The sequence below is a fragment of the Thunnus thynnus genome, chromosome 24 (genome assembly GCF_963924715.1).
Source record: "Thunnus thynnus chromosome 24, fThuThy2.1, whole genome shotgun sequence".
In the NCBI taxonomy this organism is placed as follows: Eukaryota; Metazoa; Chordata; class Actinopteri; order Scombriformes; family Scombridae; genus Thunnus; species Thunnus thynnus.
In genome coordinates, this window is record NC_089540.1 from 3868360 (window position 1) to 3892796 (window position 24437).

Genomic DNA, 24437 nt, shown 5'->3' on the forward strand with positions numbered 1-24437 from the left:
TTGAAAACTATCTCAGTAATCCCAGGTAAGGCTGCCCGCGCCTGCTGCCAGCACTCCTGCCATTTGTCCTCTGTGCGTGACCGTTTGCCGTTCCCTCCTCTCCCCTCCTCCCCCCTTCCCATGCCCCTCCTTTTGTCTTGTCACGCCATGTGTGTGGGATATGGGTGCCTGATATGTGTGCGTGCGTATGTGTGTGTGCGCGTGTGTCCCACACCTTTCCCCAAAATGTCCCATCTACCCAACTCCCACCCCTACCTCCCTCCTTCCCTCCCTCCTCCCCCTCCCCTCCCTTCCCTTACAGATATGTCACAGAGTTTGTGGACCTGGGCAATGTCTCAGCACTGCGAACCTTCAGGGTTCTGCGAGCCCTGAAAACTATATCAGTCATCCCAGGTGAGAGAGCCATCAAGGCCCATAGGGTTAATGAAATGCTAACGGCTAACTGGCGTTTCGCTAACATCCAAGCACACCCCCGCCCTCTCTCAGCTCATCTCACTGTAGCTAAGCCTGACGACGCCCGTCGCCGTCCCTCATGCTGCCTTCGTCCAAAGGCCAATAAAAGCTGGAATCTGGCTCCAATCTGCAGAGATTGACAGGATTCTTAGCTTTTAGACACATCCTTTAAGGCAGAATTCTTTTTGGTTGAAATTTATTCTTGCCTTGGGAGCCTTACAAGTAGACTTTGTGCACTATTTGTTTTTCCTTTTTGCATGAGACATTGCAAAAGCCGATTTTCTGGTGGCAAGCACTTGTGTGTGTAGGGTTCCTCCTTACCTTGTTTTCCTGTGCATGTCTTGTTCAATGTTGTGTATTTTTTGGAGAAATTGTGATATGGTGAGTGGTGGTTGGGTAATGGCATTCTAAGCAACATTCTTCATGACACAAACTAACAAAAAGGTCATATGTAAACCATCTCAGGAAGACTGTCATTGGCTTTGTGTATAAAGAGGATCATTGAAATCCACCACATATATTACTTATTCTAGCTGTCACAAACTACACGTGGACCCAGTGTAAACATGTTGGGCTCTGTTTTTGTGGCAAAGCAAAGCCTTGTACAAGCAATGTTAGCACATGTTGGTATTTTCCAGAACTTGAAATGTATTTTGCCCGTCACATCGGTATTAATGTGTAGAGCACAGTGTGCATGGTGCAAAGGTGGGAAGAGAGGTGTAACATAACTGAGAGTGATGTTTTGGTGACAACTGGGTCTTAAATGTTGAGGATAGACCAGGTCTGTTTTCTTGCAACATGACTCTAGTAAAGGACTAGTTAGACATTTAGGGGAAATATGTTTATTTGTGTTCTTGTCAAGAGTTTGATAAGAAGATCAATAGTCTGTACGCTTGATAGCCAGTAGGTGATCAGCTACTGCTTCAAACTGGAAGCAGCCTGGCTCTGTTCAAAGGTACCAACACCTCTAAAGCTCACTAATTAACACATTGTATTGTGTTTCTTTAAACCAAACTGGTGGTATGCTTTTATTTTCCTTCAAATTTTGGACAGAACTAGGCTAGTTGCCCTATCTTTAGTGCTAAAGTACAGTACTCTATACTTAAAGCTAAGCTAATCACCCACTGGCTCTAGTTTCATATTTAGCATATAGACATGAAAGTTATATCTTCTCATCTAACTCTTGGCAAGAAAGCAAATAAGCGTACTGTATTTCACAAAATGTTGGAGTATTCTTTTAATAAGTTCCATCAACAAGCACAAACTAATACTTACAAACTAATACAAAAATCTGCAGCAGTTTCAAAACCATGACAATATTACACACCAAAAAACTTAAATAACACAAAAGACCAATCAGCATTGACACAATTGTAATGTCGCCTGCCGACAACCACATTATTTTCTGACTTGTGGACTTGATGGCTGTATTTGGCGACCCATTTCCCCTATGCTCCATTAACAGCTGGATGAGAACAGTATGAGACCAGTATTGTGACTGGGTGAGAGGACAACAATCAATCACCACAATCACCCTCCAATTTATATTCCACTTCACTCAACCCTCTTGCGCGTAGTGCGCCATGCTTATATGGATAAAAACAGCATGTGTGCTTGGATATTTCCTCATTGACCTTGTGCACATGACCTAGTGCTTTGCAGTTGCGCTAAAAAAAGAGCTCAATTTAACCTTTTAAGAGGCATTGTAACCAGAAGACAACAGCACAGATTTACAGAATATTATACTGTACTACAGATTGTTATTCCTTGTAGGTTCCGTAGAAATATATAAAAAAAAACAAACACATAATTTATTAATGATAATTACCCCAGAGACCAATACAAAGCATTATAATGGGAATGGGAAACCAAACTTTCTCGAGTGGTTTATCCATCATTGTGAGTCTGGTTCCTGTATGACAGCAAACGGTTCATACAGGAACTTCCACTGCAGATCCCCTTGGCTGCTCACTACTGTAAGCTCTTATTAGCAGCTTCTCCTCTATACAAGCTTGTGGCTGTAATTAGCAGGCAGTAATCATTCTGCAATGTCCCGCTCCCACCCCCCTCGCCCCATCTCCCGTTTAGGCTTGAAGACCATCGTTGGCGCACTGATCCAATCGGTGAAAAAGCTGTCGGACGTGATGATCCTCACCGTGTTCTGCCTCAGCGTGTTCGCCCTCATCGGCCTGCAGCTCTTCATGGGCAACCTGAGGCAGAAGTGCATACGTATGCCGAGTAACAGCACCAACAGCAGCAACATCACTGCCGATGACACGATGCTTTTGAACAACAGCCTGCTGGACGTCAATCTCACGTTTGCGCAGAACACCACGGAGAACTACTTCAACTGGACGGAGTACATCAGCGATGAGAGTAAGCCAAGAGAAGTGGCGCGAAAGTGCTGTTACATGTCTGCGAGGCACACAGGGGTTAACCGGGGTCAAGTATGCGTCGGGCCCAGACGGCCTGAGTCACATACTGGCTACTTCATATGCAGAGATGGGTCAGGGTGGTGGTAGTGATGTTGGTGGTGGGGGGGAGGGGTCAGGCACACTGGCCTGCTGCCGTGATAGAGAGTGACAGCAATGGCTGGGAGCAGGGGGCACGCTCTCTAACAAGGGCTGGTGGGAGAATACGACAAATGTGGCGGATAATCGCCACAACAATAAAACCCTCTACTTTCACCCCCTCGCTACCCTTCATCATTCTCCCATAGCCCATCTGTGTGGCATGAGCAGCCTAAAGTGCTAGAGGAGGGTGAGTCACTGACCGCCAGCAGGATATCGAGAAGACGTGCACCAGCTACATGACAAAGTGATGCCAGAGTGAGCGAGAAAGAGAAGAAGAAGTGAGACAGAGCTGATTACAATTGCATAGATGTTATAAAGCCTGGCATCTTAATTGCGGCAATGACTATGTGATGTGATTGTGATTTTGTGACAGTTAAGTGGTGAGTGAGGACAGACATGACTGCTTCTAAAGTTGCAAAGCACACCAGACTATAAATGTGAAAAGGGATGACTAATGTGGTTGGGTGTTAAAACAAAAAACAAATCACTACTTTTCTCTGTCCAACCAGCCACCGTACTGTACAACCACACACAAAAATTGAAGAGAAGCCCACGGGGTGCTTATTGTCCTTCTGTTCCCCCATCAATCTTTTCTGTTTCTTCATATCCACTGTTTCACTTCTGTGATGTGGGTTTGACTGACCGTCCTTCTGTTTTTCCCTCTCTTCTAGATAATTACTATTACCTCCCTGGCCGTAGGGATGCTCTGCTCTGTGGGAATGGCAGTGGCGCTGGGTAAGACTTGACATGTTTTATTTATATGGCCAATTAGATGCACCACAAAGCTGAGCATACACAATTAGTGTCGACACTCACCACCGCGCTGAAGCATCACAGGCGTCTAAACTGCTGGTTAACCATGGGTGCACTTCATTTAATGTGTTTTGGCAAACGTTGGAAACTTCTTCCTATTTGCTTCTGAGAGAATCTGTTGATTAAAAGACAGGTTCACATTTTTTCAAGTTTGCCTTAAAAACAATATTCATATACTCATCTACATTGCGACAATTTTTGCTTGTACTCACTCCTCCTGTTCATACTGGTTTGATGTTTAGTCAAAGTTTATCTGAAGTTAATATGAGGCTTCAACAGTCTGAGTTAAATGTGAATCTATCCCCTAAAGATAATTTAAGGCACTTATCAAAGTTGTAGTAAATAAATAACAATAATAATAAAAATAAAGCAAAGTTATACCTACATTTACAAAGGACTGACAGTTTAATATATTGTTTGGCCCACTTAAACTGTTATTTTTGGAAGTTATGTTACACATTGTGATGCTGTTGTAATTTCCTGTTTGCATGCTTTTGATTGGATGGCGACACTGAAGTTTTTATTAGCTAAGACATTTCTTATGTTTTAATGGTGCAACCCCATTTATTAAATCACTCATAGTTGTAGTTACTATTTTGAATAACTGGTGCAACCCAATTCAGCTGTCCAATTCATCAGGAAGTTTGATGAGTGCTACACACCCTACTTCATAAAAAGCCATTTGCCATCAACAGATATAAATCTTGTTGTTGACATGACATTTAGAGCATTGGGTGTTGACGTGTTGATGTTCAGTCCTAACAGCAGTGTAGGCCTGTGACATCATCAACCTAATTGATGCAACTGAGCGATTGACTGGCACACCTGGCATCAATTAGCCTCCACCTGCTCCTGACGATGGTGCTGAAGTCAAACAGAAGCTTGAAACTGCATCAGTGCCTCTGTGCTCCTCATACATGTTTTAAATATCTCTGACCTCCTGGTATCAAAGCTGAAATTAATAAAATTAATACTGGTTCATAAAGCTGAACTTGAATGATATTATCAAATACACATGGTACAGTCCTAATCATTAAAGTATACTGTATACCACTATATCGATCACACACAGTAGAGACCAAACCTGTACACTTATTGAAATCACTCCATGTAACAGATTCATACATGAATATCATCAAATTATTTGTGATATGTTAGTATACTTACCATAAGACAAGTGAGACAATGATCAAGACTGTTAGAAGCCTCTGATGCTAGAACTCCTCTACATTAAGACTGTGTTTCTTTCAGGATTCTGCTGTTTGATCTTGAAGTTTACTATATTCTTAAACCAGCAAGGCCATAAAATGCCATTATCTGTTCAGTGTAAAAAGTGTATGTCTGACATAATGCCTAAATTAAAGAAATAGTTTGACATTTCTGGAAATACACATATTTGCTTTCTTGCTGAGAATTACATGAGAAGATTGATAGCACTCATGTCATGTCTGCACACTAAAAACAGTTCATATTGTGATCTGATTTGTGTCCTGACAGGCTTTGTCCAGAGGGCTATTTATGTATCAAAGGGGGTCGTAATCCGGACTTCGGCTACACCAGCTTTGACACCTTCAGCTGGGCGTTCCTCTCTCTGTTCCGACTAATGACCCAGGACTATTGGGAAAACCTCTACCAGCAGGTTGGCAGACATTTCTATTGTACACAGTATCCATCTTGAAAGGTTGGTGACAATGAGTCATGTCTCAAAATATGAGATATGCTCTATTTCAGTATTCAATAAAACCATGAAATGAAAGCTTTACATCTCATAACAAAAGCCAGTTGTATGTTGTTGTTTTTTTACTGCAGCAGTCAACTTGACATTTGCAAAGTCACCAAACAACAAGATGACCCCAAATGAACACTATGTCTTCTGTTGTTGCAGAAAAGAAAAGAAAGATAAAAATTGGTTGATTTTGTAATATATTTCCAATAAAAACCCATGTTTCTTCTCCTCTTCGGTCTGTCCTGGACCCATCAGACGCTGCGTGCGGCGGGAAAACCCTACATGATCTTCTTCGTGCTGGTGATCTTCCTGGGCTCCTTCTACCTGGTCAACCTGATCTTGGCCGTGGTGGCCATGGCTTATGACGAGCAGAACCAGGCTACTATTGAGGAGGCTCAGCAGAAGGAAGAGGAGTTCCAGGCCATGCTGGAGCAGCTGAAGAGACAGCAGGAGGAGGCACAGGCAGGACATTCATCTTTCATTTTTGTCTGTCTAGATTCATGTTAGAATTGAGATACAAAGATCTAATTTGAAAGTGATTTGTGTGTTAAACTGTTATGGTTAGGATCCATTGTTGTCATTTTTTTTGTTGAGGACGTAAAATAGTGTTTACTTCGTAACATAGAGGAGTAGCTTGGAGATTCTCTTTGTGTGTAACTGGGGAGACTCTGTTGATTCTTCGGCTTAGAGTCTTGAGCCAGCTGCCAAAAGCAGTGTTGCCCAGGGCGACTGAGGGATTCGCTGTCCTGGATGACTGACAACCCTCTGCTTTCCCTCAGGGGTCAGGAGTCCTTGATCAACCTACAGAGAGAAAAATTAGCAGATGGAGATGGAGTGCAAATGAAATGCTGGATAATGGAAAATGATACTTACTGTAACTTTGACTTTTGATTTGGAAGGGAGAGCCATAACTCGTGTTTCTGGCTGTCAAACAGTTATTTTGAAGCTTGTGGCGACAAAGCCAGACAGTCTATATCTGTCCTGTTAAATTTAGGAAATTTAGACTGACTGATGTGAAGGCAGATGTGGGAAAATTGGTATAATAAGAAATAGATTTACACATCAGAAAGACAATTCAAGGCTTTTTGTGTATCATAATGAACGATACCACAACATTGTTAGTCATCTCATCCTCATTAATGGAAAGTGAAGATACTTTGTCCTCTGTGTTGCTGCCTGTTTCCTTTCAGACCTCCATCCCCACTTCTGCTCCCTCAGTGGCTATTCTTCCTGTCTTATCAGGCTTGTGCACATTCAGATTGTTGATGTTGATTGGGCTGTAGTTGCCATGACAGACCAATTGATGATTTTGTGTTTGGTTACCCTCTTAAATCCTCTATAGTGTAGAGTATATGTTTTGTGGAACAGCACTGGAGCATTTCTCTCCTTTTTAATAAAGATATATATTTTAAGCATAAAAGTAAGGTAAATGTTATGTATGAAAATCAAAATTAAGTGATAGAAGATGATCATGATTTTCTTTGAATGTTTAGTTATTAGATATACAGGATCTGTAACTGTATGGAAAATATTTTGCGTCTAAAGTACCAGATTTTACCCACTCATATTCTAAACCTATCTTCCCTAAAGCATTTTATGATGAGAACACACAACACATTTGTAATATGAAACAATGTGTCTGTTTACACATGGTAGGAAATCATATTGGCTTCCTTAAGGGAAGATGCAAGAGATTCTGTGCCTCTGGTGTTGTCTTTTCCACGCAGTGATTTAATTGATGTCTCCACATCTTGTATAAAACAAAAAGGCTATGACCTTTTTTCTTACTCAAGTAGAATTATAAATGCAAGAATTCAGAAATGTTTTGGTTTGCATGAAAACATTCAGGCGTCCATTTTTAGAAGGTGTCTGAGGCTTATTTGGCTCTACATGCTGCTGCTCTCAGCTGCCAGGCTCTCTCCTCCGCTCCAGTCGGCGAGAGCCTTTGAGACAGGCACCGGGTCGCCATGACAACTGTGTTTGTGCTCTGATTGGCTGGCAGGTTGCCGCGGCAGCAGCCACGGAGAGCGGAGAGTACAGTGGGAGAAGGGGCCCCACCTCTGAGTCCTCCTCAGGGACGTCTAAGCTCAGCTCGAAAAGTGCCAAGGAGCGACGCAACAGGCGGAAGAAGAGGAAGCAGAGGGAGGAAGAGGAGGAGAGGGGGGTCCGCGACAAGTTCCGCAAGTCTGAGTCCGAGGGCAGCATCAAGAGATCCAGCTTCCGCTTCTCCATTGATGCCAACAGACTCTCTTATGAGAAGAGATGCTCCTCACCCAACCAGGTAACTGCTACCTGAAAAATAAAGTTACCTGATACCTGTCTTTTAGAGCCACACTAGCTGTTTCCCCCTGCTTCCAGTCTGTAGGTTAGCAACTGATTGTATTTCCCAAAATGTCAAATTATCCCTTATTCCTAAACAGTAAAAAAAAAAAAATCAAGCCAGTTTCACAATAACAATAATGTGAACATTTGTTGGTATCAAATGATTAAATTATTAAAGATGTTAAATATTAGTGCAAAGTCCCTATTGGTGACTGAACTCGTTTTTGAACACCAACCAATCAGTTGAGCCCTCGTGTAGACATTACATAATTGACAATCGTGTCTTTTTGGTGGCATTTTCGTCCCCCATCCCATTTTTTCCATTACCCCATTCTTCCCTCTGTTTCTGTCTCATTCCTTCCTGTCCCATCTAACTACCTTTCCTTCCCTCATTTCTCATGACCACCAAACACCAAATGTGGCATTTTGGTGTCTCCTCTATCCTCCCAGTCTTCCCCAAGTTCTCCAGGGCTCTACCTCCCTCCACCCTCTAACCCCATTTTCCCTTTCTCTTTCTCTCTCTATCAGTCTCTCCTCAGCATACGTGGATCTCTATTCTCGCCACGGAGGAACAGCCGTGCCAGCCTGTTCAGCTTCCGTGGCCGGGCACGTGACATGGGCTCCGAAAACGACTTTGCGGACGATGAGCACAGTACTTTCGAGGAGAGCGACAGCCGTCGGGGCTCCCTGTTCTTGCCGCGTCGCCTCGAGCGCCGCAGCAGCGCCGTCAGCCAGACCAGTCTAGGGGCTCCACGTATCATGCTGCCCGCCAACGGCAAGATGCACTGTGCCGTAGACTGCAATGGTGTGGTGTCGCTGGTTGGTGGAACTTCTGTAACAACCTCCCCTGTAGGTCTACTGCTGCCTGAGGTGACTTAACTGTTTCATGTATTATTTTACCACTGACCTCCTCAAGTTTTTCCCCTTGAAGTTTATTTTATTCCCACTTCTTTGTTCTGATGTGTTAATACATGAATAATTAATTAATTATTTGGAGTAAGTCCATTATTAAATGGTTAGCAGAAAATTTCCATTTTTCCCAGGTGCAGTCAATCCTTGCCTTAGTGCATGCTTCCATACAATATGAAGTCTGTGTGTTTAAATAATTACCACTCATATTAGTAACTAGCGATTTATCAAGTGAAACACAAACAACACAAACTGATTAAAGGGATAAGATATATCAGGTTGTGGATACTAAGACAATACTTTGTATCAATTCTTTGTTGGTTTTGGTATTTTCATGGAATACAGAAATATAGAATATCACCAGACTTATCCTTTACATGCAAGCTAATAAAAATAATCACACACTGAACAAGGAGACAGTAGACTGAGCTAAAATGTTCTTCATGAATTCAAAAATGATCAAATATTTCCAGTGTTTATTCATATGAGCTCAACATGTATTTTTTGTATGTATTTTTTTTTTCCAGGGTACAACTACAGATACGGAGCTGAAGAAACGGCGCACAGGTTTTCACCACCCATCCATGGATTATTTAGACGAACCAGGAGGCAGGCAAAGAGCCATGAGTGTGGCCAGTATCCTCACCAACACCATGGAAGGTCAGAATCAGACCATATTTTTACCACTGAGATCAACCATTCTGTAACATTTACATTCGTACAGAAAATTTAGTTCTTTTAAATATTTATCTGTAAACTATTTTGAATTACTTGAAAGTCATACCATGTATATTTTTAGATCTGGAAAGAACTACGATGACAGTATGAAGGTATAATCTTACAGAAATACATTTAACTGCATTCTGTTATAATGAAATGTGCTTATTTCTCTTTTTCAGAGCTTGAAGAGTCTAGACAGAAGTGCCCCCCCTGCTGGTATAGATTTGCCAACACTGCTCTGATCTGGGATTGTTGTCCCGCGTGGTTGAAAATCAAGGAGTTCGTCAGCATGGTGGTCATGGATCCATTTGTGGATCTGGCTATCACAATTTGCATTGTCCTCAACACCCTTTTCATGGCCATGGAGCATTACCCCATGACGGAGGAATTTGACAACGTCCTCTCAGTTGGAAACCTGGCAAGTAGAGAGAGATATGTCTCACTGCAAACTCTGATTGAACAAATTCAGATTAAAGAAAATAATAAAAACATGTCAAATATCTTCTATGATGTAGTATCAGGCATAAAAAAGTTTTCTTTGTCATTAGGTGTTCACAGGTATCTTCACAGCAGAGATGTGCTTCAAGATCATCGCCCTAGATCCCTACTACTACTTCCAGGAGGGATGGAACATTTTTGATGGGATCATTGTTAGTCTGAGTCTGATGGAGCTTGGTTTGGCCAACGTAGAAGGCCTGTCTGTGCTCAGGTCCTTCAGATTGGTAAGAGCTCTGCCAAAGTAATATCTTATTAGGAAATATACGCATTATAAGATCTGTCTGCTCTTCAGATGAGAAAAGTTAAGGTGTACCTGTGCTTCTAGGGTCAGGCCACCATGGCTTTGTCAATAACATGCATGCTATTAATGAGGCAATGATGTAATGAGAGCTCTTGTGAAGTACACAAAAGGCTCCACGGAGAGTTGATGTGGCCTTTGGGGCATAGTATGTTTTTTTCTGTTCACCTGATTAGTGTTCAGTGACTGATGCTGTGCAGACTCCTTGAGGCACCATTTTCATCCACTGAGACTGAATATCTAGCCTACCCACACAGACTGATAAACAAAAAGCTCAGTCATACTTTTGAGCCCCTGTAACTGAAAATGTGAGTCTTCTCTTAAAGTAATAGTTTGACATTTTGGGAAATATGAGAATTAGATGAGAACATTGATATCACTCCTCATATCTTTCTGTTTAAGATACTGTATGTTAAGTATGTAGCTAGAACCAGCAGGTAATTAGATTAGCTTAGCATAAGCATAGCATAGCAAACCTGGCTCTCTTAAAGGCTCTAAACATATTTTAAGGGAGCCCTCTTAAGCTCACGAATTAACACACTGTCACTTGTTTGTTTAATCTGCACACAAACTGAAACATAAAAAGAACAAGTTGTGGTTACACGCTGGAGCAATTTCTCTCTGTGTGTCATGACTTCCTGGGATCAGCCAGTAAACGAGATATAGCGTGTTAATATGTGAGTTTTAGAGGTACTGCTTGGCAGACTGTTTAATCTTTTGGACAGAGCCAGGCTGGTCTTTTCTTCCTGTTTCCAGTGTTTATACTAAGCTATTCTAGCTGTCTCCTGGTTCTAGCTACGTATTTACATACATATGAGTGGTATCAATCAAGAAAGAGAATAAGTGTATTTTCCAAAATGTCCAACTATTTTTGTAAATGACTAAAAGGTAAGTGTGTCCTTCAGTGTTGAGGCAACCGGAATTCATTTTCACCACCCCACGTTTAAAAAGTCCTAACTATGTAATGAGTGTAACTTTAAAGTTTTTTTTTCTTTTCCTTTTAGCAGTTATACATATTTATTATTTAATGGCTGCTAAGAAATCATGATTTAGATGTTGGTATTTTTCAGTTAACTTACATTTTTATGAACAAACTGGTTTAAAATGTATTTTACAAGAAATATGTTTAAATCAAGTTTACATTTACATTAAACAAACAGAGTACAACCTAATATAGTGTTTTTTAATTGATAAATTGAATAATCATCTAGATCCAGAATATCACACAGTGCTTTTAATTTTCTGACAGCTGAGGGTCTTCAAACTGGCCAAGTCATGGCCCACTCTGAACATGCTGATCAAGATCATCGGTAACTCAGTGGGAGCTTTGGGGAACTTGACTCTGGTGCTTGCCATCATCGTCTTCATCTTCGCTGTGGTGGGCATGCAGCTATTCGGCAAGAGCTACAAGGAGTGTGTGTGTAAGATTTCTGAAGATTGCAAGCTACCCCGTTGGCACATGCACGATTTCTTCCACTCCTTCCTGATCGTTTTCCGGGTGCTGTGTGGAGAGTGGATCGAGACCATGTGGGACTGCATGGAGGTGGCAGGACAGTCGATGTGCCTGATCGTCTTCATGATGGTCATGGTCATTGGAAACCTGGTGGTATGGGGTTCTTCCTCTTTATTTCCTTTCTATAACCAGGATGATTTGTTTTTGAACATTTTTTTGGTTGTGTTTGTTATAGATTGAAGTCCTGAAGGTATAGTCACTCTGTTTATAAGTTATATAGTCAAGTGAATTCACTTGCCCTGCCTAATGTTCTTTCTTCCCAGGTTCTAAACCTGTTCCTGGCTCTCCTCCTGAGCTCATTCAGCGCTGACAACCTGGCAGCAACTGACGACGACAGTGAGATGAACAACCTGCAAATTGCTGTTGGCAGGATCCAGCGGGGCATCGCCTTTGTCAAAGCCACAGTGCGGCAGTTCCTCCAAAGCCTCTGCTTTGGTGGGGGCAGTGCGGGCTCTGATCTGGCCAAAGAGAGCAAACCCCTGGATGAACTGCACAGCAATGGCAAAGGCAACTGTATCTCCAACCACACTTCAGTGGAGATCACCAAAGACCCCAGCGGGGTGTATATGACAGAGGGAAATGGACGGCCAGGAGGAGGGCTGGTGGTTGGGGTCGGGGTTGGTGGGGACAGTACAGGGAAGTACCCTGTGGAGGAATGTGACTACATGTCGTTTATTCATAACCCCAGCCTGACAGTCACGGTGCCCATCGCTGTGGGCGAGTCGGACTTTGAGAATCTTAACACAGAAGATTTCAGCAGCGACTCGTCAGATGTGGAGGGCAGCAAAGAGGTAAGATGAATGACGTTGATCAGACTGACGTGTCTTGTCAATTTTTAGGGAATCTCGAGTCACACAGCTTTTGTATTTTATTAGCTCCTTTATACATGTAATAATTAATACTCAACGCAAGCCAGTCAATGTATGAATATGTCAACATTTGCATAGAGATGGCCTTTTCAGACAAATTTCCGACAGTCAAGCAGTTTGAAAATAACATACCTGCTGACTCATTTGTACACGCGTCATGCTGTGCTACTGAGGGAATCTTCTGGAGTTTTTATTCAGTTCTAAAGCCCTTAGGAGAAAAAGCAAGAAAGAGCCATGACAAATAATGACTCAAACATGCCTTTGACTTATGTAGCACATTCACTTTCTAGATGTACTCATTAGACAGTAAGTGTCAGTGTCAGTGTTTGTGTACAGTGTTACATGGTTGACCTAACATGCAGGCCAGCAAATGCACTTCACTATGATACACAACCTGTTGAAGATGCTGCTGAATTCATTGCTCCACGCTTCGGGGGAAGCAAAGCGCATATGTGTGCATGCCCTGTGCTAAAATGGAGTTAACGAAGCAGCAAACAGTTTTTAAACTCCATATGCTGCTGAATAACAATACATTATCAGTGTACATCAGAAGCATCCCGGTCAAAATCTAATTTTCTACCATATCAACAAAATTAAAATACTAACTGCACACACGCATAGAAATCTTACTAGCAGATTTCTTTTTTGTAATTCAGTGCCTGTTCTTACAGAGCAAATGTCAGGTTTGCTGTTCAGTGTTGCCAGGCTGACAGAGCATTAAGCTCCCTGGTGATGTCGACCTGTCACTGTGGGTGTGGTGCCAATTCCCTGTGATTCAAAACAACCCAAGAGACTATTTCTAGCCATGGCACCACATGCTCCATATATGGATCAGGCAATGCTCTCTCATGTCACTGCTGATCCTTACACCCTGTAACCAGGGTTAGAGATTTTTTTAATACTTTCAACATCATTTCTCTAAATGGTCCTCTAGTTAAAAGATATTTAGATATCTTTCACTCTGTATGTCATAGAGCCTGATAAATTAGAGATACTTCGTGTAGTGTGTGGTGTTTATATATCTGTTGTATGAGTGTCAAATGTCATTGCCAGTTAAAAAGCCACCCTATTGCATTGCATCTACTGAGGAATATGCTTTCAGTGAAATCGTAATTGTAGTTTCTGTTCTCTGTGGCTAATTTATTTGCCCACCGTGCCTTGTGGTTGACCAGTGAGAGCAGACTTGAGGTTGTATGCTGGCTTTTGGTGTGTGTATGACTTACTTTGTTTAACCCCCCGTTTGTTATTGCAGCTGTGTCACAGACGCTCACAAGGTTTTCAGTGAGAGGAGAATTGTAAGACCACTTTATTGTACCATAGCACTAACCATGAGGACTGCCTATGCCATTTACAGACAAACAACACATTTTTTCTCATACCTTCAATGGATTGCCCATTTTCGTTCTTTGCCTGGTCTGTCCTCCGTCCCTAACCGACCCCCCCCCCCAACCCTTTTTGCTTTATACCCCCACCTCTCTCCCACCCCATACAGCAGCACAATCAATGCTGTAATCTTTTGAGTTTTCCCTTTACCCTTCCCCTCTCCCCCCTTTCATAATTTATCCCCAAGCATCAGGCTGTATTGCAGTTACAAACCATTAGGAATGAGCAACACCACCTTTTTTCATTGATAGACAAACTCATCTAACATGATCTTTGCTTTTGATTTCATTGCTTGGTTTTGACTTGGTTTTGGGACTTGATTGGCATATACACTCCGAGCTTGAGAATGAAGGAAGGGAGGAGGAGGAGGAGGAAAAAAGAGAGAGACAGAATGGAGGAATGAATTTTGCTGTAGTTTGACAAAATTCATTTGTCTGGTTCATAGCCCATGCATACACACATGAAATACTTGTACATACTTGTTTTCTGTGGTACTGGAATAATAGTGGAATGATGAAAGATTCTTTATGGAATTCTTTCCAAGGAGATCATTTTGAAACACAAGTGAATCAGCTCTGATTTTTGCAGAGTGGAAAACAGATAACACATGGCAGTTAATATTGAATCAGACTGATTTATGATGACGCACTGCAGCAAGGGTCATTACTTCATTTTGTATACACCTCAATATAAAATTACTTATAAAACTGAAGAAATCCATCCTAAATTACATTGAATCCTTCCAGATATGGTACATATTTGTGGAGTAGTCAGCCCCGTTCTGTGTGCTGCGATGCCTGTGTTATCCACTTCCGTTCAACTGCAACTATCTCATCACATAACTTACAAAATATAGTAGAACTTGCCAACAAAATCTGACAGTTCTTATACCGATACCAGCATGTTAGGTTAAGAGTAAATGCCTTGTATAATCCACGTCCCAAAGAGGTAAAATGGGTCTTTTGCTGAAGGAGAGAAAGAGAGCGGGAGGGAAACACCCTACCGGAAAATGATGCACTTGAGCAGCATGCTTCCATCATTCCCATGCCGTATTAGCTGGGTCCCACGGCAATCAGGGCTGCTGCACTGTCTAGGATGACATGTTCCTATACTTCACACACTAGACAGATCAGACACAACATAACACCATGTTTGCCCAATGCAAAACAGACAGGAGACATGAAACAGACAGCCTCACAACAGCAAAATGTCTCACTCTATGCAGATGATGTTATAATGTACATTAACTACAAAAACAAAGATCACTGCATTTTAGGAGGAGTTTCAAAGGTTCAAAATTCAGTTAGCAAGGAAGAGAGAGCCAAATGAAGTTGACCACAGCAGCAACACTTGTCCTTACATGTGTTTTGCATATCGCTGAGAAGAAGGATAAAAAGCATTGAGTAGCACACTTAGCCCTGTATGTTTTCTGGGTAGGCATGGGTGCTAATTCAACATGTTTTACAAATGGGAACAATAAAAAAACAAATGCCAGACCACATGCTGTCTTATAAACAGTGCACAGTACTGGTTTTTGCTGGTAAGCTAATGTGGTTATCCGTCTACTTCAACACAAACAAAAGAAGCTTGTACACTGCTTTAAAGGAATGGAAATAACGTGTTTTCATGTCACTGAGGAAAATGTTCAGAAGTCCTTCCGTGGGTGGATTCTAGGTTTAAGGGCGGAGAAATTACTATGCATAAAAGATAAACAAAACGGGATAAATTAAAGACAAATTGATTTGGGGGTCATTTTTCAGTGGACATGAAAATACTTCAGCACACGTTCTGCTTGGTACTATTTCAGGCTTGGATTGATAATGCACTGGAATACTGCATGCACTCTTCCTCGAAATGAGGTCACATCAAACGTACCCACAGTGCATTTCCGTAATGCCAACCTCCCCATGCCATGTGTTGCCACATAATCTGATTTAAGCCATCAGATAAAACTAATATCAAAGCCTGTAGGTACATTTGATCGATGCTGCATGTGATGATGATGATACAATGACGATGACTCTAAAGAGCCCAACTCTGTGAGCTATTACAGTGCCTAGTCTCCACACTAAGGTATACAGTTGTGGCACTGGAGAACATGTGAATGGAGAATCACAATGATAACCAGCTCAGAAGGTTGGCTCCTATAACCACTAACTCAGGTTTCAGGCATTGCAATGTAATTTCGTACCCCAATTTCCTCCTCGTCTATGCAGAAGCTCGATGTAGAGCCCCAGCATCTCAGCTCTTCAGAGGGGAGCACAGTCGATATTCGCCCCCCAGGAGATGGGGTCGATTCAGTAGAGCTGGAGCCGGAGGAGTCACAGGATCCAGAGGCCTGCTTCACCGAGGGTGAGAAGGATGCAAGGGTGATTGGCAGGGAGGGGAAAGTGGGGACCGAAGGTGGGAGACGAAATGCTTCCACAGCACATTTCAAGGCGTAGAGTAAATCGTTTTAACTGCTTGTGCTTAGCACCGGTCTGTTTTATTCACTGCTGAGTGACAGTGAATACAAATGCTCAGCAGGACAGAAAGAAAAGTAGTCTGTGGGATTCTCTTGGTTTGTGATGTAACCTGACATTTTGTCTAGCACACCTCCAGTACAATTCTGAATCTGCAAATACTACTTCAGTCCTTCATGAGTGTGGAATAAATTTTGTTTAGAGTTTCAGAAGAAAGTCTTTATCTGTTATTTGGACATTTTTTTCACATTCTTGGCACTGCATTTTCGAATATGCGAGTCGAATATGCTTAGCAAGTCGAATATGCTTAGCAAGAAACAAGGGGTATAATTGTCAGAAGCAGTGCTCCAAGACAATAAATCTGGCCAATGGAGCTGCTAGAATGACCATGTGTGTCATAAAAAAGCCAGGTAATGAAAACTGACAGAGGGATAAAGGGTAGAGAGCGTTGTTTTGGTTTAATCATACAATCACCTTTAGTCAACATGGAGCTATATTCATTCCTGTGGTCCATTTCTTATGCCTCTCTCCCCACATTTCCCCCATGCCCCCAGGCTGTGTGAGTAGGTTCCAGTGCTGTCAGATCAACGAGGAGGGAGGCAAGTATAAGAGCTGGTGGACCCTCAGGAAAACCTGTTTTGTCATAGTGGAGCACAACTGGTTTGAATCCTTCATCATATTCATGATCCTGCTCAGCAGTGGAGCGCTGGTGAGTGTGTCATGAATAAGAGTTTGACAACTTTTTTGAGGACCTATGTTTTAGAAAGACTTCATGCATTATTAACAACATGTTGGGTTAGTGGTTAGCTTCACAGCTAGAAGATTCTGGCTTTAAATCTTAGATCTGTGCAGAGTTTATTTTCTCAACATGCTCTGGTTTCATCCCACAGTCCAAAGACAAGCAGGTGAACTGAAGACTCTAAATTACCCCAAAGTGTGCTGCCCTGTTCTTTGACACATTTTTCACATAGAAAACGCCACATTTAGGAAAGCAAAGTTATGTGAGCAGAGTTAGCAAAGACATCTCTTAAGAACTGAGATGTATGTTTTCCAGTGCTGCCTTAGCCTACTGATTGTCTATAGTTAGATTTATATAAATTTATCAGCCTTAATTCATGGTTAGCACTAATTTATACCTTTGACGTCCATCAACTTCTGCCCATGCAGAATTAGGCAGTTCACACCTCATCGTTTCTACCAGCAGTCTGCATGATTTATTCCCTTCTGCACAGGCGTTCGAGGACATTTACATTGAGCAGAGGAGGACCATCAAAACAGTGCTGGAGTATGCGGATAAGGTGTTCACTTACATCTTCATCCTGGAAATGCTGTTGAAGTGGGTGGCATACGGCTTCGTCAAGTACTTCACTAACGCCTGGTGCTGGCTCGACTTCCTCATCGTAGACGTATGTTTAATATGAAACGTAGTCATGCATTAGGATTCTGCTTCAATTCATACCCCAGTATTAAGAAAATAAAGCTCCCAATCTGACCTTAAATCAAAGACAATTTAAAATTAAAGGAATAGTTCAACATTTTGAGACATTTTTTGGGAAATCCAAGCCAATGCCAAGAGTTAGATGAGAGGATCAATACCACTCTCCATAGAGCGTTAACTGTGAAGCTAAAGTCAGCACTAGTGAGTGTTAGAGCTTTGGACAGAGCCAGGCTAGCTGTTTCCCCCGATTACAGTCTTAAGCTAAGCTCTGATCCTGGCATATACATACTGTATATCCTGGCTGTAGATTATTTAGCGTACAGATATGAGAGTAATATCAATCTTCTAATCAGGCTCTTGGCAAGAAAACAAATAAAACTATTCATTTAATTGTTATTACACAGATACCACTGAGTGCCACTCAGTCTTTATTCATTGTTATCACATCAGTTTATTTAAAATTCACACACAGTGTGCAGAGATACTGCTGTTATTCATTTTTAAACCATTTTAACAATTTATTATCTCTTGAATTATGTGCAGACTTGTCATTAATGACTAATTTAGACCTCATTAACCATCTTGTTCAAACACTCAGGCTGGCACGGTGCAAAGGAACCTTTTTCATTTCTCACCTTTCACCCTGCCTGTCTCTGTCATTATCTTCTCTCAGGTGTCCTTGGTCAGCCTTGTAGCCAATGCTCTGGGCTACTCTGAGCTTAGCGCCATCAAATCTCTGAGGACACTGCGAGCCCTCCGGCCCCTGAGGGCCCTGTCTCGGTTTGAGGGCATGAGGGTAAGGACATCTGGAATAACAGTGACACAAAAAAACATTTGAAAATGATTAATCTTTGTGAGCAAGCTCAAAGTAAGCATACTGTACCTGAGCAATTTCCTGGAATCATTTTTATTAATTAAATTAACACCAATTGATTCTGCATGCCTTAATGGTTCAGGCTAAAATTGCAAAATGGAAATAGTTAGACATTCTGGGAGATATGCTAATTTGCTTTCTTGTGGAGAGTTAGATGTGAAGATCGATATTGAGTTGTATCAATCTTCTCAGCTAACTCTTGGCAAGAAAGTGAGTAAACAAAGTCAAGCTATGACTTTAAAACTGCACAGAATTTTTCAAAAATATCAAGCTGTTAAAGCAAGGCCACATGAAATGTGCTTTTTTAGTCACATGATTTTTATCTAAATGTCTATGGCTATGGAGACAGTTTCTCAGTGTCTGTTTGTCCTCTTCTTGGGGATGCTGTAGGGAAAATGCCAAAGCATAATATATATTTCCATTTTTAGAATGTCACATTCCTCAGAGTTAACGCTTGATGTCAGTTATGGCATCTTGTTGCAGACAAAAATGTTTTAAAAAGCTTTTAGCACATTAGGGGGCCTGACTGTAAGACTGCATGCTTATTGCAACTTCTGTAAAGTTATTTTTTCCTTGCAATTCAACACTGTACTTCTTCTATCTGCATGACTTTCTTCACATTGTGTCAATGGATTACTGCATATAGCTGTTCTCAGGCATTGTTTTCTGACGTTGCTTGTGTGGTGCCTTTGACCTGTAATTTTTTTCTTTGTTGTGTGTCTTTTTTCATTTACAGTCAAACAAAATGTTGTGACTTCATCCCGCCTCTCTAAGGTTTTTTTCTGTTTTGCTTTTTTACCTATCAAATGTTAACTTTTTCACCTATCCGCCTTCTTCTTTCCAACTGTCATGTTGTTAAATTCGTAGATATGTATGGTGATAAGAGCTTCATATGTGCAGACATTACATATTAAATACAGCTTTGAATAATACAGGAACACTATAAATGTTTAATTCAGCCTTGGCTCTTGATCTGAAAACCGTAGCATCAGCTTTACAGCTTCATCAAATCAGGTGTCCACATGTCCAATTTAAGAACAGTTAAGTGATTAGATGACTGTTATGGCCACTTATCCAACAATCAGCCTTTTCTATTTTGGCAAGCAGAGACCTCCGTTTGACAGACAAGTGAGTGCTTAGTTTGTCCGTGTGCTTCAACTTCTCCAGGTTGTGGTGAATGCGCTGCTGGGGGCCATCCCCTCCATCATGAACGTGCTGTTGGTCTGCCTTATCTTCTGGCTCATCTTCAGCATCATGGGTGTCAACCTGTTCGCAGGGAAGTACTATCGCTGCGTCAACACCACCACAGACGATATGCTTCCCATCAACGTTGTCAACAACATGTCTGAGTGCCTGAACTTGGTCAACGACAGCACCCGCTGGAAGAATGTCAAAATCAACTTTGACAATGTCGGTGCCGGCTACCTGGCTCTGTTGCAAGTGGTGAGTTTCAGTGAATCAGACTTTGCATTATAAAAGCGAAAATGTCACAGCATGCATATTTATTTAGAAGTATGTAGGACTGAACTCTAATCAGTGATTAGAAGTTAAGCTTGTGAATTAAATATTTTATTGCATTTTCTGTATGGTTTCATTTACATTTACTCTTTGACATAACAGAAAAAGAGATACAAATTAAATGATACGGACAAAATAAAATTAAGAAACAAGTCACTTTGAGTATCTCACATTAATATTATCAAAGAAGTGGTGTCAGGGCCCTTATTGATAAAATATTATAGAACCATTTCAACTAGGACTATAAACACTCCTACCTCAGAGTAGGACTGAGAGTTATTTATGAAGCTACTTACACTGATACAGTGACTTTCTGCAAAGAGAACAACTCCCAGGAGAGAGGGTGGCATCCCTGTGTTATGACATTCAGAGCCACAAAGTAGAAAGTTTGATGACATGTTGCAGTTTTTTGAAAGCTGCAGGCAAAAGGTAAAATTTGAAATGCAGAAAAATGTCATAGGTAACTAATTTAACCAACATATATGCAAAAATATGTTGTCAGAACTAATTATAGCTTAAATCTCATAATGTAGTGGCATTCTGAATTAAGCTGCATGAATTTATCCAAGTCAGCCCTACTCTATCAGAGCTTTTTAAAATGCCTGTAATATATTATAGGTAGTAGAAAACTATGTGATTGAGTATAGTGCCCCATCTTGCACAGGGACATGCAGCAATGATGTTGCAAACCCTCTGTGGGTAATGATGTGCCTCTCTAAGGAGAACACGGTCTTTTTTCCACTGTTCAAATCTACACAAGTGGGGTGTGGTTTGTAATGTGGTTTGTGTAATGTGGTTTGTAATGTAATCAAGTTTGTAATGTCACCCAGTTATGGGTGGTAGTCCTACTATCATTTGAAATCAGTAAAAAATGCAAGAATCTAATATTAGATTTTACCTTTTACAATGAAGTTGAGCACTTTCATCCTGGGAAAAGGGGCATTTAGCCATGGCTTTGCAGATATTCTTTATTGCCATTAAGCAGATGATTTCCAGGGAAACATGACTGGAAAAGTAATAAAGCTAATAACATCTTGCATCATTGTCATAAGGAGGTACTAAAATAAGATGTGAAATAACAACCCCCACTCCTCTAAATGACTGCCAAGCATTGGCACTGCTTGACTGTTAGGGGAATCAGATGATGAAAATTGTAAGGAAGGTTGTTTGAGGTAATCCCCCAACCCCACCCCCACCATTCACACTGACTGGCCTGCTTTTCTCTTATGTGCTCTTAGGCAACATTTAAGGGTTGGATGGACATCATGTATGCAGCCGTGGACTCTCGCAACGTAAGTCTTCGTGATTTAGAGGGATTTGTAAGTGAGCCTTTACAAACAGAAAAATACTCATTTATTCAGTTTTTTTATGGCTGGTTGCATGACCAGTTGGACAATCAGCTCATTTCTTTTCTTTGTAAAGGGACTTGCAAAGACAAGTCATGCAAGCCAATAACACTCTCATTCTGTTCTGTCTTGCTTGTTTTAGGTGGAAGACCAGCCTGAATATGAAGTGAACTTGTACATGTACCTCTACTTTGTCATCTTCATCATCTTTGGCTCCTTTTTCACCCTCAACCTTTTCATTGGTGTCATCATCGACAACTTCAACCAGCAGAAGAAAAAGATAAGTTGCATTCAGTAACAGTCTCCCTCAGTAATGTAAGTGAAGATAGATACCTCTCAGTAGAGTGTAACCAGATAATATCTCATCAACAAACACAACCAGAGAGCAGATCAGTGTCTTTTTTCAGTATGTCCCTCTTATAGATGCAGTTGTTAGATTCACTGAGAGATAGCCAGAGCAGCTAGCCACCTGGAGTCACGACACTCTCATAAACTGTGGTGGGTGTACATAAGCTGTGTGCCAAATCCAGACTACAAATTCTACTGCTAATTCTATGCATTTTTTTGAGTTGGAAGTGTCTTCAGACTGGAAAAAAATTATAGTCAAAACACTGAGTATGCGCTTTAAAAAACACTATTCTCCCACAAAGCAATGGGAATAGCTGCTCACAAAATGAATGGTTTATTTCAATATTTTTACATTTAATGCCTTTATGAGATAGTGTACAGTAGAGAGTTGACAGAAAATGAGAGGAGAGAGAGCAGGATGGTCAGCACCTTAAACCCCTAGGCCACAAAGGTGCACCCAGCTGGAACAAATTAATTGTGGATGGTGGAGAACCAGCTCTGTTGACACACTTAAGAAAGCAAAAAACAGCTATTAAATGCTTAGAAAAACATTGTGCTATTCCTTTGTGAAGTTTAATTGGCAGTGGATTTTAAAATCACAGTTTGACTGGTGTCTGAGGGTGAATGTGTTGTTATTTCCTGTTAAGTTTCTTGTTAATATAAGAAAATTTTGTATACTAACTGCAAAAACAGTGTAAAATGAATATTAGTATATACTGTAGTATATAGTGTGTATAATTATTATGTTATATGGAACAACATTAGTACTAATCACTTCATAGTTTACATAACTGTCACGATTCGACAGCTAATGTAGCCAACAATCATTTGAGTTTCTTTTTGACTGAAAATAACTTTTTGTGCATGTTGTAATAATTCAGTTTTGATGATATTTGACACATCATGCAAAGTTTGAATTATTCAAATTAATTTGATATATTCCTCAGCGCTAACTGTAGCCCTAGCTTTTGTAGATGTAATGGTATTTCAAAGTAAAGATGAAATCCCAGGCAGAATATAGAAGCAAAACAACGTAGTTGGTCCACCGTGTGAGCTGTTATTAATGTTGACTTACAGCTTTGGTTCTTCTGCTCTGTTGTTACACTCACAATAGAGCAGCAACAGGTACCAATCCTGTGCCAAACACATACATAGCAACTGATAGCACTGATTTAGCCAAAGCAGACCCACAGCTGTGTTAAAGAAAGAACGGAGCTCCAGAATAATGATTATCTGTAGCACGGTGAGGACCTGCCTCTGCCAAGGATTACTGAGAGCACTGAGGGTGCATGAGTCACTGAAAAACACCCTGCCTGCACACACACATATATACATGCAGTGTCACAGTGAATATAGTCTAAAAATGTGCCCTCCATTCAACCAAGCGCTAACAAGTAGGATTGGCAACGCCCAAGAGAGGGAGGAGGGGGAGGAGGAGAGAGGGGGGAGGGGGTTTGCTCTGTGCTTTGCTGCGTGCTGGCAGGTCTGGCTTGACTGACTGAGCCACTGTATCAGTTGGTTCAGCAGCCCCACAGTCACAGCGTCACACAGATGGTTGTTCAGTGTTGACACCAGTCCTCCCTCCAGACACGCATCATACACTCAGTGAGCAGCACGGAGAGTGTGATGTGTGCCTCATGTACGCCATTGTCAGGGTATTCATTTCTTTAATGAAAGCATAGCTGCTGAAATGTTTGGAAATAATTTAGAAATGACAGCTATGACACTTTATATTTTTTGACATTTCTATCACGCTGTTCGATGTTGATGGAATCTACACAAAGTCTGCTCTAGATATAAAACCAAAAACAGAATAAGTCAAATAAAAATACATTTTCAAGATGTTGTTATCATGAGGAATTTACCCCATGAAGACTGATTGACTAAAAATTCTTAAAATGATATCTCCTCCTTCTCCATCATTTAAAAATCTATTATCTATGAACATGCAAATATTGTTCATTTCAAAAGTTTAACTATTGGAAACAAGATGTCTCCTACTTCACTGAAAAGTCCATTCTTAGTGTTTGTGCAGTGGAGGTTTTAGGTTTCCACATCACACTTGTTGCATACTGGACCAAGATTGGTTCCAAACTAGCTGTGATATCACAAAATCCTGCTCATACGTACACTTCTTAAACTGCGATTTAAATCACCAACTCAAGGTTCAGACAACAGGAACATATCAGGATTCTTTAACTGATAATAGTGGACTCCTTAGGCCACTGTATATGTGACAATGAGACATAAAATGAAATTCCTCCTCAACAACACAGAGATCACAAAAACCCCAATAAACCCTTAGCTTAGTTGCCAGGAGTAAGGTACCAGCTCTTAATTAAGCACACAGGGACCTCTGCCTTCGCTGTAAATG

The 24437-nt window shown here is 41.2% G+C and overlaps 1 protein-coding gene across 1 annotated transcript in view; it reads left to right on the plus strand.

Moving 5' to 3' along the window:
* The window catches only part of scn1lab (sodium channel, voltage-gated, type I like, alpha b), a 46087-nt gene that overhangs the window by 15456 nt on the left and 6194 nt on the right, over positions 1-24437 (plus strand). The window contains exons 6-24 of the mRNA XM_067583042.1: positions 302-393; positions 2542-2829; positions 3698-3761; positions 5337-5478; positions 5821-6027; positions 7568-7846; positions 8416-8757; positions 9324-9456; positions 9696-9934; positions 10065-10238; positions 11562-11918; positions 12089-12616; positions 16294-16429; positions 17094-17248; positions 17772-17945; positions 18651-18773; positions 20019-20294; positions 21608-21661; positions 21858-21995. Coding sequence (XP_067439143.1) covers positions 302-393; positions 2542-2829; positions 3698-3761; positions 5337-5478; positions 5821-6027; positions 7568-7846; positions 8416-8757; positions 9324-9456; positions 9696-9934; positions 10065-10238; positions 11562-11918; positions 12089-12616; positions 16294-16429; positions 17094-17248; positions 17772-17945; positions 18651-18773; positions 20019-20294; positions 21608-21661; positions 21858-21995 — 3901 coding nt within the window. The remainder of the gene's footprint in view (positions 1-301; positions 394-2541; positions 2830-3697; positions 3762-5336; positions 5479-5820; positions 6028-7567; positions 7847-8415; positions 8758-9323; positions 9457-9695; positions 9935-10064; positions 10239-11561; positions 11919-12088; positions 12617-16293; positions 16430-17093; positions 17249-17771; positions 17946-18650; positions 18774-20018; positions 20295-21607; positions 21662-21857; positions 21996-24437) is intronic.